This window comes from Ailuropoda melanoleuca, chromosome 18, assembly GCF_002007445.2.
Source record: "Ailuropoda melanoleuca isolate Jingjing chromosome 18, ASM200744v2, whole genome shotgun sequence".
In the NCBI taxonomy this organism is placed as follows: Eukaryota; Metazoa; Chordata; class Mammalia; order Carnivora; family Ursidae; genus Ailuropoda; species Ailuropoda melanoleuca.
In genome coordinates, this window is record NC_048235.1 from 34,385,174 (window position 1) to 34,398,853 (window position 13,680).

A 13,680-nucleotide genomic window follows, 5' to 3' on the forward strand; every position below is an offset into this window, starting at 1 on the left:
CCTGAGCCCAGAGCCAGCCTGCCTGAGCCCGCAGGGCAGCCCAGAGGGTACAGCTCTGAACCTGCAGGGCAGGTGGCTGGGGGCCCTTTGGATGGGAAACTCTTTCCCCACCCTCAGCCCTGGGGCTCTGGCCCCTTGGGGCTTTGTTTGTTGATTTGTTTGCTGGGAAGGAGGAAAGAGGCCTCAGTCACTGGAACCCCCCCTCAGCCCTTTATGCTGGGCCCCCAGCTGGAGCCTGGGGGTGGCATCTAGCCAGCTAAGGGGCTCTGCCCTCACAGCTAATTGCTCATTAAAGAGCGTTAATGAACTTCCCTGAGTCCCATCCTTGCCTAGACCAGCGAGGTTCCTACTTCTCCCTGCCGTCGCTGGGGAAGGAGCTGGTCCCTCTCTCTGAACCCTCTATCTGGTAGCCAAGTCCTGGGCATGGTTCCCATGGGTCTGACTCTGAGCCCCACTTAGCCAGCAGGCTCTGGGGTGGAGGGGTCCCTCAGCACCCAGAGGTCCTCATCCTGCCTGGACTGACTTCTTGCCCATGACCACCGGCCCCCAGCTCCCCCCACTTTGCCCCAGCACTTACAGCTTCTCCAGCAGGGACAGTCCCAAGAAGGATCCATTGCGGAGCCCGGTAATCTTGTTGTTGCTCAGGAGCCTGGAGGAACAGGGAGAACACGGACAGGAGAACGTGCTGTGACAAGTCAGAAAGTGTGGACGGAGAGGGGAGACGGGTTCCCCAGAACGACCATGTTGTTTTCTGTATCAATGGCACCCCCTGAAGTTGTGCAAGGCAGCAGCCCCACTCTCTGCTCCAGATTATAGGAAAGAGCCAGTGAGTAGTTCAGGCAAACCAGTTATGAGCCCCTAAACAGACATTTTACCTTCCCTGGGTCCCCCATGGCCTGGATCTGACTTAGGGCACTGCAGGCAAGTGGGCCGAGCCAGGGGGTCAAGTTGCGATGCCCCCTTTACACCTTGGAACCACAGGCCTGAGCCACAGTACCCTTTGGGGCTCTGTGTTTCCCAGGCCTTCAGTCCCATATCCTGAGCACAGTGGTAGGGAGAATGGCCCGCCTCGGGTCAGGGTTCTGGCAGGTGGAACAGGAGGCCCAGCAAGGGTGGAGGCAGGTGGGGGGAGCGGCCCTTCCTCGGGCCCCACTCTGTGAGCGACGACTTCCCGGTTCAGAGGGACTGAGCACCCTTGCCTCCCCAAGCCTGTCTGCGGCCTCGGCCTCGACAGAAGACTGATAGAGCCCTGGGGCCTGGTGGAGGCCCAGGCCTCAGCCTTTGCCTCTGCCCACTCGGAGGTTCTGTTTATTTATTTGTAGTTAGAGGGGGAGGAAAGAGGCCCCAAGCTACTGACTAAACCCACTCTGCCCACCCACTCAGCCTTCCTCTGCCAGACTCCCTCCCTGGGAGGAGGAAGTTCCAGACCAGCCAAAGGGCTCATCCTTTGAGTTAATTGCTTATTAAAATGCTTTAATGAGCCTCGCAGCCCAGACTCTTGGCTGCTCTGGGCCGAGACAAAGGGTTTCAGTTCTCTGCTCTTATTGGTGGACATGGGAAGACCAGAGGTACAGGTCTGGAAACTTTCCTCGAGGGGGCAGCCTCTGGGATGAGAGTAAGGGAGATCTCAGGTGGGGGGTGGGGACAAGGCATGCAAGCAGCTGTCTGGAGTTCTGCCCCCAAGCTTACTGGTGAATATAACACAGGCGGGGGGCGCCTGGGGGGCTCAGTCGGTTCAGCACCTGCCTTCAGCTCAGGTCATAATCCTGGGGTCCTGGGATCAAGCCCCACATCGGGCTCCCTGCTCAGTAGGGAGTCTGCTTCTCCCTCTCCCTCTGGCCCTCCTCCCTGCTGTGCTCTCTCTCTGTCTCAAATAAATAAATAAAATCTTAAAAAACAAAACAAACAAACAAGACAGGCGGTGAGAGGACCCCAGACATCTGACGTTCCAGTTAGTCCCTCTCCGGGAGGCTCACAGAGAACAGACAATGGCCAGGATGGAGGCAAGAGAGGAAGGGGCTTCCTCCCTTCTCTGCTTTCTAGAGAGACCCCTCCTCCCTTCTAGTCCCCACATAACTGTCCCTCCAACACTGACACTTCCTAGCAGCCCCTGAAGAGTGATTGTGTGAACGGGTTGGGGTGGGGGGTTGCTGGGTTTCCAAATGGCACCTGCGCTCTCTCTCTCTCTCTCTCTCTCACACACACACACAATCTTGACATTTCAAAAAGTTCATCACAGTTGTCACTGTATAACAATTAGAACTCACATGGCCCCGTTTATTCTCATTTTATGGATTAGGAGAATTTTAATTCGCATTCCCCATGGTGGTGGTAATCATAAGTAATCGTGTCAGTTCCTAGGGCATCTAATGGTCTCATTCAGGCCCTGGGGGGGCTGCGGTGGCCCCCTCAGTGGTGACAGGCTCTGGACAGTGTGACTTTTATTTTAATTTAATTTAATTTTATTTTATTTTATTTTAAAGATCTTATTTATTTTTGTGACAGAAAGACAGCCAACGAGAGAGGGAACACAGCAGGGGAGTGGGAGAGGAAGAAGCAGGCCCCCAGCCGAGGAGCCTGATGTGGGGCTCGATCCCAGAACGCCGGGATCACGCCCTGAGCCGAAGGCAGTCGTTACGACTGCGCCACCCAGGCGCCCCTGGACAGTGTGACTTTTAAATTAAAGCCCGTCTCACCTCATCTCTGCTTCATCCCCTTCATATGCCTCCAGAGTTTGAGGATCCGAGCTCGCATTAAATGTCAAAGAGGGTGAGAGACCCCTCCGTACTCTCGGTAATGTCAGAGAGGGGTCCTGAAGTGTCAGGAAGAAGGGTGGAGAAAGGGCATGTGTTTCAACCTCCCCGTTCGCCAGTCCCAAGGGTCTCTCCCAGGGACTGCCTCCTCCTGGGTTCGTGGGGCAGGGAGGCTGATGAGGCTGGCGGTACGGGGGAGGGAGGAGGTATGGAAGGAGAGAGGGACAGGGCTGCCAGATTATCTCAGCCCCGTTCATGAAGGAGGAAGCCCGAGAATATTATTTCTTAAATTTGAGTACAGACCTGTTAAAGGGAGGGAAAAAAGTATCTTATTTCCTGAGGCTATGTCTGAGGATTCTAGTGTGAGAAACATTGACTTTAGAAATGAAAATCTTATGCTAGGAAAATACCTTCTAATAAATAATGATCTCAAAATTATCTGCAAAACTTTTGTTTAAAGATCACTGAATTGAGGGGCGCCTGGGTGGCTCAATCAGTTAAGCATCTGTCTTTGGCTCAGGTCAGGATCCTGGGGTCCTGGGATGGATCCCCGCTCAGTGGGGAGTCTGCTTCTTCCTCTCCCTCTGCCCCCCCTGCTCGTGCACACACACGTGCTCTTCTCTCACGCTGTCTGCCTCTCTCAAATAAACACATAAAATCTTTAAAAAAAAATAATAAAGATCCTTGAATTGAAAACAGAGAATTTAAAAAAAACCCTCCAACTCTCAAACCCCTGAGATTAAAACCTGGGATCCTAATTTAAGAGTCCTGTCCAGACAGGCCTAGAACTGGTGTTGGGGTACACCCCACATTCTTCAGACTCTTCAGCCTTTAACCCTTGAACACCTTTTGCATACCCCAAATTCTTTAACCCAGAGCTGGTCAGTGGAAGTACGATGATATGAGTGGAGTATGTAATTTCAAGTGTTCTAGTAGCCACATTTTTTTAAAGTTAAAACATTAATTCTAATAATGTGTTACAGTTAACCCAATGTATTAAAGTTATCATTTCCATATGTAATCAATATGCAAAATTATTAATGAGATAGCTTCCTTTTCTTTCTTTTTTTTTTGTTCTGAAGCTTTGGAATCTGCGTCTGTTCTACCGTTCCAGCACATCTCAGTTCGGACCAGCCACGTGACAGGTGCTCAGGAGCCACGTGTGGCCAGTGGCTTAACCCTTATCTAGTTTCCTCGTGGCCTGCGCCTCCCCAGGAGGAAGTCTGGGGTGCCTGTGAGATAGGAGGCAACCGGGGTGGGGTGGGGACATGCGTGTGTATGAGCGGTGTGGGTGCAGAGCACAGGACAGGATTGGCGGCCAGCCCCCTGATGCAGGTGAAGATGAGCTCGTGGCCCAGAACAGGGCACAACTCATCTCTTGGTGTCCTACCCCCTCTGGCAGAGCCCCCCCTCCAGGTAACCGCTGTTGTAGGGGGTCAGCTACAGCCCACATTTCCAGCTTGACTAGCCTGGTGTGAACACCAGTCCTTGAAACGAGAGACTTTTCTGCGGCAGGGAGCATATCCCTGATACCCCGCTCTCTATAAGCCATTCGCAAANTGCTGTTGTAGGGGGTCAGCTACAGCCCACATTTCCAGCTTGACTAGCCTGGTGTGAACACCAGTCCAGAAAGTCTTGAAACGAGAGACTTTTCTGCGGCAGGGAGCATATCCCTGATACCCCGCTCTCTATAAGCCATTCGCAAAAGCAGGGGCGCCAGGCAAACGGCCGTTTGTCCTTCTCCTCCAATGGCCCCCCTTCTGGCCACATTTCCCGTTCTTGGACAGACTCCAGGCAGATATCTGTACGATCCGAGTCCCCAGATACCCAGAATTGGATCTTTGGGCCATTACAACCTAGCTGTGGCTGAGGAAATTTTGCTTGAGACCCGAACTGTCCAGAAAATGGCTTCAACCGTGTCTCTGGGTTCAGTGGTTCAGCTCACAGAGCTGTCCCTTGCGGGTCTGGGGGGCAGGGAGGGCAGTGATTTCGGGTAGAAGTGCTTGGGTCTGGCGCCGTTCAGGGCAGGTAGGGAGCTGGAAGTTACTGGCAGTAGGCGAAAAACACACGCAGCCTCATCCAATAGGAAGGAGAATGTTCCCACCACGCTAGGCTGTCACATGGGATGGAAGCAGGCAGGGCGGCCCCAACCATTGGGTCGGGAAGGAGGGAGCCTTGGCCCCGAGGTTCTGTCCAGCTTCGTCCACACAGTGACAGCCTGGCCCCCTCTTAACTGCCCTGCCGCCCCTATCAGACCTCAGCCTATACCAACCCCTCGCCCTGCGACGGCACAGGGAGCCTGCCAGGTGGATCTCCTTCCCAACCGCGCCAGCCCCGCCTCTCAGACCTCTGGCTCACCCAGCCCGGCATCTCCAGCTTTCTTCCCTCCCTCCCTGTCTACCGTCCAACATCAGATTTTCACAGGAAGGGGGGCCGGTCCCTAGAGTCTCCTGTTCTCTTACCCTAGAGTCTGGAATCTGGCCAAGGAGAGGGGGCACACTGAGTCCATTCCAGAACTCTCTCCCAGCTAGGGTCCTATTTTAGGGAAGAGAAGCAAGCAAGCCGAGTTACCACTAATGAGGCTGGAGGCCAAGGGAACGAGTGGCTGGCGTCTACAGAGAGGCCCTGTGGCCTTTGGGCAGCCACAGGAACTCACCAGATCCCAGNAGAGGCCCTGTGGCCTTTGGGCAGCCACAGGAACTCACCAGATCCCAGCCCCACATCAGAGATGACCCTGGAGGGGTCATGTGGGCATCACTCCGTGGGACATGGGGCCAAAACATGCCGGAACCAAATTGTTCTCTCATGTACTGGACGGCTCATACATGTTAGCGCCCCCCCCCATAACACGCACAGATGACAGGACCACATGCCTGGACACTTGGGGATTTAGCTTCTCCAAAGAGGCTGAGCCTGGAGCTCAGGGCATTGCCAGGCTCTCTGGGCTCAGAAGGACCTCTCTCCAACATCTGTTGCTGGCAGCTTGGCAGTGTCTTAGGGAGACCATCAATGAGGGGGTCTCTCAGGCCCATAGCCACTCCAAGCCAGCCAGTGAAAACGGACTCCCAGCCTTTCCTGCAGGCCTAGTGCCCAAGGCCTCTGAGCATTTCCAGGACTCACAGTGATGTCCAAAACCTACAAAAATAATCCCTGCCTCTGAAATATAAATGCTATAAAATTGCAATTAACTCTTAGCTAAATAACTACCAAACGTCGTACTACGTCAATTAGCAAGAAGGAGGTGGGTGCATCCCGGTACGCTTGATATGAAGATAGGATCTCCCAAAGTGAAGCCGCCTCCAGTCCACGGGCCCCGCCCTGACACACAGCCTCAGCCTAAAGGCTTCCCTCCTGTGGCTTCCCTTCCCTTCCAGTCTGCCCTTCATATCCATTTAGCCTAATGGCAGTCGACTTAACGGAGAGGACACCCGGCACTCCCGAACTTCCTCCCCATCCCTTCCCTTGGCTGGAAGCCTGTCCACACAGCCCTGACTACCTGCTTAGAAGGACACCCCGGTAGGACCTTCCCTCTGACCACAGCCTTGAAGCTGAACTGTCCGGGCAGGGCCTGAGGTCAAGGTCAGAGAAGAAAATAGTCTTGGAATGGCTCCTGTGCAGGGGGCCCTCTTGTCTCCTTTTCTCTAATCTACCCTCTCTACAAGGGCACCCCCGCTTGGTGGTGAGCAGGCAGGACCACGAAATTGGGCCTGAGATGGAGAGGACTACTCCGAGGGGGTTTGCAGCCTAAGCAAAGGGGCTCGGGTGCTTGTGGTGGGTGGTCGGGGCACCTCGCTGGGGATTTGGGGCCCCAGCAGCCTAGCCAGATCGCAGGGAATCAAGTGTGCTGTGATCATTCATACCTAGGTACTCATTCAGTCTTCAAGTCTACACTGACGCCCATTGTGTGCTGGGCCCCGTGTAACACAATCGCACCGCAAACCTCAATGCTACAACCCTCCATTCATGGAAGGTGGAGGGACATGTGTCAGACTGGATGGAGTGTTTGTGTGTGATGTGTCTACTCGATCCGAGGAAGCTGGGAAGTTACTCCCAATCCCCCTTGAGTGCTTCTCCAAACATGGCCTAAAATCTCAGCCCGGGGGAGCCGTGATTTTGGGTGAAGAAAGTGGATTTCTTTTCAAATACAAATAAACCTGAAAGGATCAATTTGTTATAAGTCTGTCTTTCTTTCTTTCTATTCTTTTTTTTTTTTTTTTTGAGAGAGAGCGAGATCACGAGCAGGGGGAAGGGCAGAGGGAGAACCAGACGCTTAGCCGACTGTATCCAGTCTCCACAGCAAGACTGGATGGGCCCTGAGGACAGACACCAGATCTCTCCCCTCCCAGCTCTGGTGCGGGGCGGGACACAGCACGTGCTAGCTGAAAGAGGGGACCGGTATCTGGAGGCACAGAGCTCCAGGCAAGGTGGTAGTGGCTGACGGACAGGGTTCCTGCTGAACCCTGGTCTTCTCAAGTCACGGAGCAGTTTCCTCCTACTTCCACTGCCCCTCCCCTCTGCCCCCCACCCAGTGAGTCTTGGGAGAGCTCAGTCCTGACAGCTTGGAGACACCACCCATCCCTCAGCTCCACAGTACAGCCCTCCTGAGACTTTGCCTGCCTCCTGCGGGTGTAGTCCTGAAGCTGTTCCTGGTGCAAGAGAGGGAGAGAAACACCAGGAACGATGCTTTAGACACCGCTTGCCCTGGGTCCATCTGATTTCTAATATTCTGTGCAGTGACTTGTACAGAGGTCCCCCAAGTACAAAAGTGCTTATTAGGTTATCTGCCCCTTTTCCCTGGCTCATGTGTCCATACGGAGGAAGTGGATCACTATCTCCCTTGCTCTGCCCCCAGGGATGAGGTCACCATGGGAAGAGGCTGACCCGGGACCAGGAGCCCTGGGATCTGGCTAGCTGCTGTGTGATCTTGGGTAGGTCAGATCCTCTCTGGAGGTCTCTTCTCAGTAAAAGGAGGGTCTGAAGACTCCCACTCCTTATATTTGATGGCTTTTCCCATCCTGGACACCGGGTCTCCTGGAGCCTGAAGTCTCAAGTTTCTGCCTGGCCACACAGCTCCCAGCAGGCTAAGAGCACTAGGTGGGTGGGTGGGAGGAGGGGGCGGCTCTCAGACTTTCCCTTCCCTTTCCAGCTGGGAGATGTCTGGCCCCTCAAGTTCAGGCTGCAACTCCCTCCTCTGGCCTCTCTCCGTCCTGTTCTCTGCTCCTCTGTGACAGATTGGTTCCCCTGCCCCTCACCTGGCCCCATCCATCTTGCACACCCCTTTGCTCCCCCATCCCACCTCTCCCCTCTCCCAGGGCTCAGGAAGCTGGGTCCTGGGAGGTTGCTCGAGTCAGCTACACTCCACAGTTTCTCTGCTCCCCCACCCCCATTCCTAAAAGCAAAGGAATGTTCTGGAGTTTGGGAAGGATGGGGGCCCACCAGAGGAGGGAGGAAGGGGAGGAGGCAGCTTTGTCCCGTCAGTGTCTGAGCTCTAAATAGAACAGAGCGCTGGGCTGGGGGAATGAAAATAAACAGCCCCACCAAGCAGCCCCTTCCTAGCAGTTACCGGACTTTCCTCCGAGTTCCTCAGCCCAGGGCCATTTCCCTCCGCTCTTCTCCCCTGCTCTCTGTCAGGTCCCAGGGAGGAGCGGGGGCGGTCTCTGTCTCAGGGTCACAAGGGAGTGAGGAGTACTGGTCCAGGCTGTGTGGCCTTGGGGAACTCACCTCCCCTCTCTGGGCTCTGGTGAGGAGAGCCCACTGAATAGAAGGCCATGGATGGACCCAGAGGTGGTTGGAACTTTTTCTCCTTCAGGAAAGCATTCTTATCCCAATGATTCTCACGTGGTATAAACTTGGAAACTCTCTCCCTTTAAAAACATGACCCCCAATTTAAGGGTCAATTTATGGTCAGGTTCAAATTACGCTGGTTTGCCTGTGCCTTTGGGGGAAATTCTCAGACTCACCCCCCCAGGGCTAGGGATTGCTTGCCACCCCCTCGCCCATCAAGAAAGGGTGATCCACAGTAGTCTCGGTAGTTGGTGGGAAGGGACCTCCTTGGGGATCACGAGTGGCTGGGTTCATGCACATGTTCCAAATAATTCAGGCCAAATTACCCACTCTGGGTCCTGGAACCACTGGGATGCTGAATTATAGGGGTTGTCTTTGGAGTTCAGTGTGGTGGCCTCTCCTGTCTCTTTGGCGCAGTGAGGACTCAACCAGTAAACCCCAGAGGGCTCTGTTCTCTGCCCAGTGCTTGCCCTGAGATGGGACCATGGACCCTGACATCCCGCACGTGAGGGAGACCTAAAGGTACCAAGAACTCTGGGAAGGGGCTGGCTGCCTCCAGCTTCTCCTGCAGGTAGTTGCAAAGTCAGAGGGGAACCTGGATTTTTTTCTGGGCCCTCACTTCGAACAGGCAGGGTCAGGAGCCCACATGGGTGTGCTGTGGCTGAGACCCTGCATTGGGAGGGTAAGGCAGTGTGCTGGAGTCTCCCAGCTTCTCCCATCTTCTGTCCCCAGCCTCTTCCCTCTTTTCTTTCCTTCTTTCTCTCTGCTCTCTCCCCCTCCCCCTCCTCTCCCTCACAAAAGCTCTCTGTACACAGCCACTTCCTCTGGCTGCTGTCTCTGAGCCCAGACCTTATGAGAACCATATGGGGGAAAGAGGGTGGAAGAGAAGGGGGTGGGGAAGCTGGCAAGGACCCGCCCCTCCAGCCAGCATCTTTCCACTCCCCTCAGGCTATGTGCAAGGCAGTTGGCACACTTTGCCCCGAACTCCCCTGACTGGATCCCAGCAGCTGGGGTGAGGGGCGCTGAGGGGAGGGACCCGTCCAGAGTTGGAGGCTCAGAGGGAGATCTGTGTTCAAGAACCACTTTCTTGGGGCTGGAGCAAGCGCAAGGGCTGTGAAGGACCTCCCCCTTCCCCCATGCTGCTTCTAAGGACCACCAAAGCCCCAGCAAAAGGATCTGGCCTCCAGTGGGTGCATCTGAATGGCAAATGCCCCTTCTCCCCCCATGTGGGCTGCTGCTTCAGGGGGCAGGTGCCCCAGAAAGGGGAGGTGACACGGACAAGAGTTTGTGGGTTCTGGGAGAATCCAGAGTGAGCGCTGCCTTGCCTGCCCCCTCCCCACCCAGCCTGGGAATGTTCCCAGGTCAAAAGGGCCTGGGTTCCTGTGGGAAGGAACTGGGTTTTTAAAAGCGGCTTTGTGTCCATTGGGTCCCAAATCCAGCCAGGTAAATAGCGAGTCCCTCACCGGAGAGAAGTGTAAGAGAACCCAACCAGCTGATCCTGGAGTGTCAGGACACCAGGCCCTCCCCTCCTGGCCTCAGTCTGCTCAGCTCTAGGATGAAGACGCAGGGGCTGGACTGGCTGATCTGTAAGGGCCTTTTCAGTGCAGCCGGTCTAGGAATTTATGACACGGGCTGGAATCCTCTGAGGGGCTGCTCAGATGTCCTAGAAGGTCCTTGTAGGAGATTTCCTTCTAGAGTTCTCTATTATCAGTCCTTTCCTAGAATTCCTTAGTATCTCCCCCTCCCCCTTACTCTCACTCCCAGAGCTGAGAAGCAGAAGGAAGGGCAGGCTGGTCTGCTGCTGCCCGGGGATGGGTGGGGGTGCACAGGGGTCTTCATCTCCCTCCCATACCCAGGCTCTCCCTGAAATTCGCCATCCCCATGAGACCTTTCCCCTCGGGGTAGAGCCATAAAGGCTCCCACACTGGGCAGGAGCACGAGTGCCCACAGCCACCCTGTGGACTGAGCTGAGGGGTGGGACACATGGATCAGGAAGGAAGCCAAGAGTTCTGCTTTCCTGGAAAGCTTCGAATGAAAATCCATTAGAAGGGGAAAAAGCAAAGGGTGGGGAAAGGGGGCACAGAGTCTACAAAAACAGAAGGCACAAGTTAAGGTAATAGGGTGGAAGGGCTCTCAGTGCGGTAAACAGGACTAGTCAAGGAATCGCCTGGAAGCTTTTTCTGAGCACAGACAGGAGGCTCCCTGCAGGCAGGTACCTTTTCTAGCACTTTCTTTGCCTGAAGAGTCCCACCACTGGCAGCTACCAAGGTTTCCCAAGGTGGAGCCCTGGGTCCCAGGAGGACCCGAGTGAGCAGGGTGGGCTGTGAAGGGGAATGGGACCGGGTGGCCCATTCTGGAGGAAAAGAGGGGAGGGAGGAGGAAGGCGATCAAGCCACAGGCGCAAAAATCCATCCATGAAAGTCTTGCTGCTTGCACCACGTGATGGGCAAAAAGATGGAAGGGGAAATCTGTGTGGAAACAAAAAGAAAAAGGAGGAGGAGTCTGGGAGGGTGTGGAGAAGGTTCTCGGGCTCCTGGCATCCTGTTTTGCTGCCAGGCTGAAGCCCCTTCCCAGCACTTGTCTTCCTGCTTCCCTCAAGAGGCATGCTGGGGAGGGATGGGAACGGCTGGAGGGGCTGAGCCCTGGGAAGAGAATTCCTGCCCAGCAATCAGGGTCTCGATTAGGTGGATTAGGTGGCGCCTGGAGGAAGAGCCTAAGAAATACGTCTGTGGCTGGGATTCAGCTACACTCCAGGCTTGAGGGGCCAGAGGGCTCTCTGGAGCTTCTAGGGCCTGTCCTGTCGACACTGTGGCAAGGTCCAGCCAGGCTCCGGGGCTGTTCCTTTGGAAGGTATCTTAAACCACCTAGGTCAGTGGCCTGGGACAAAGAAGGGGCCCTTCCTCTGGGAGTGGTTCGGGATGGGAAGGTGAGCTGGCAGTCACGTCTGCTGCCACCTTGTCACAATATATTCTCACCAAGAGTTGGCTGCGCTCACTCCTTGGAGTGGCGTCGATGGGAATTAGCTATGGCTGGAAAGCATTAGTTCCCAAATCATTCTAAGATGTACTGCAAAACCACCTTTTAATGTTTTCCCCCTCTTTTCTGCCTTCAGTATGCGTGGATTCCCTAATCCCAACAAGCAGACATACAGAGAGACGGTGTCCCACATACGTGTGTGAGTACAACCACAAGATCGAGTGTACACACACAGACACACGCACGCACCCCTCTCTTGAGCTGAGTTATCATCGCACAGCGGGGGCTCACATAGACACCAGCCCAACCATTCGACACAGCAAGCACATTTCTCCTCCAGATCTGAGTGGGCTGGGGAATGCCCAGGCCTGCCTGGACCCTTCAACACCAGTGGACAATCAAAGACCAGGAATGAGCAGCCCCAGCTGCCTTCCCAGGCCACGGCCATACCCCAGGGCTGCAGTTGGGACGTGGGGAGACAGCAGACACATGGCCTCCACCCACCTAATGCATACACATGCACACACTCACACCCCAGCTGGGGAAAATGCAGGCCAGGCAGCCAACGTCAGAGGCTGACCAGTCGTGTCCTGTCAGGAAGCCGGCAGCCTCTGAACTCACCCAACGAGAGGCATTACGGTATTGTTCTGGACACAATCAGGATAGACTGTGAGCCAGCCCCGTGTCTGGGCAAGGGGCGGTGGGGAAACAGTTGCCACCGGGGTCAGGAAGACAGGAAAGGGGAAGCGCTCGCAGGTTGGGTCCGGGACAGGAAAGGCACGGGCCGCCCTCGGGCCGGACCCTGCTCCCCACGGCGTGCGTGGAGCTGGGAGCACGTGGTCAGGGCAGGAAATCGCCGTGGCGGGCTGGGGTCGCGAATTCGCCTGCGGTGGTGGGGGCTCCAGACCTCCACCGAGGAGGCGTGGGGCCGAGTCGCGGCGCGAGGGGCCGCGCTCGCAGGCAGCGAAGTGAGGGCTCAGTAGGGCCCTGGCTGAGAAAGGAAACGGGATGACGGAAGGAGCGAAAAAGTCAATCGATTAGCAGCCAAAGCTCGGCTTATACCCCGGGGAAGCAAAGAAGAGGGCGGGGTGCGGGACCCGGCGCACAGCTCCCTTCACAGATGCGCGCGGAGAAGAAGGGGCCCGGGACGAACCGGGACGCCGGGGTCTCGTGCAGGCCAGAAGCGCCGCAATCCCAAGGACAGATTTTCCGACACCCCGCCCCCCTACGGAGACCGGCTGCCAGCGCGGCTGCCAGGCTCGGGGTGGAGGGGGGGCGGATGGGGCGCCCCCCACTGGAGGAGCCAGGCCCGCGAGGTGAACCCGGGAGACTCCCGCAGTCCGGCCAGGGACGCGTCCGCGGAGGTGACGACCGCAGCCACCTCTGGGGCCGCGGGCGTCAATCTTTCCTGAGCCTTCCCCCAGCCCACCCACCTCAGATCCCCGAAGTCTGCAACACCAGCCCAGGCTGGAAAGTCAAGGGGCGTCGGCGTCCCGCCAGCGCGCATTCCCTTCACCTGTGCAGGTGAGTGGGCGCCCGCAGTGCCCCTCTCTCGGGCGCAGCCGCCCCCCGAAGCCCCTTCCTCCCTCCACACCCCGGAGCCCTAATCCTGCCCGTACTTCTCCAAGCCTCCCTGCTCGGCGCCTGGACTCAGCCCAGAGTCTCCGAGGTGGCGGCAACGTCCCGGTCCCCCTCCTCCCGCTCCTCTTGTCCCGTCTCCGTTCGCCCCCTCGTCGGGGCTCGGGCCGGCCGAGGAGGGTACTCACAGGGTAACGGTGCCGTTAGGCAGAAGGCCGGGCTCGGGAGGCTCCGGGAGGTCCCCGCCGCCGCACACCACTCTCCTGCGCGCCGGGTTGGGGGCGCCGCCGCTCAGCCCCTTGGGCCGCTCCCCTGAGCATTTGCAGCTGCGAATGGGGACGGGGCAGCCGGGCGCGCCCCGGGTCTCGGGCGCCAGGAGCAGTAGCCACGGCAGCAGCGGCAGCAGCAGGCGCGCTGGCGCCCCCCGCATCCTGCGTCCCGCGGCGCCCATCAGCCCATCGCCCCGCGGGGACCCACAGCGCTGGGGCCCGTCTGCGCGCCGGCCAGAGGGACCAGGGCTTGCGGGAGGCGTGCTCAGCGGGGGCCCGGGGCGTCCGAGGGCGGGGCGGGGGGCCCTGGGCGGAGGCAA

The 13,680-nt window shown here is 56.9% G+C and overlaps 1 protein-coding gene and 1 long non-coding RNA gene across 2 annotated transcripts in view; one reads left to right on the top strand and one right to left on the bottom strand.

The window, feature by feature from the left end:
- ADGRA2 (adhesion G protein-coupled receptor A2) overlaps window positions 1-13,674 on the bottom strand; it is a 34,895-nt gene extending 21,221 nt beyond the window's left edge. Inside the window, 2 exon segments of the mRNA XM_034647682.1 lie at window positions 578-649; window positions 13,280-13,674. Coding sequence (XP_034503573.1) covers window positions 578-649; window positions 13,280-13,542 — 335 coding nt within the window. The 5' untranslated portion in view covers window positions 13,543-13,674.
- Window positions 12,865-13,680, top strand: part of LOC117797095 — a 5,041-nt gene continuing 4,225 nt past the window's right edge. The window contains exon 1 of the long non-coding RNA XR_004621968.1: window positions 12,865-13,037. This is a non-coding gene — a long non-coding RNA (uncharacterized LOC117797095). The remainder of the gene's footprint in view (window positions 13,038-13,680) is intronic.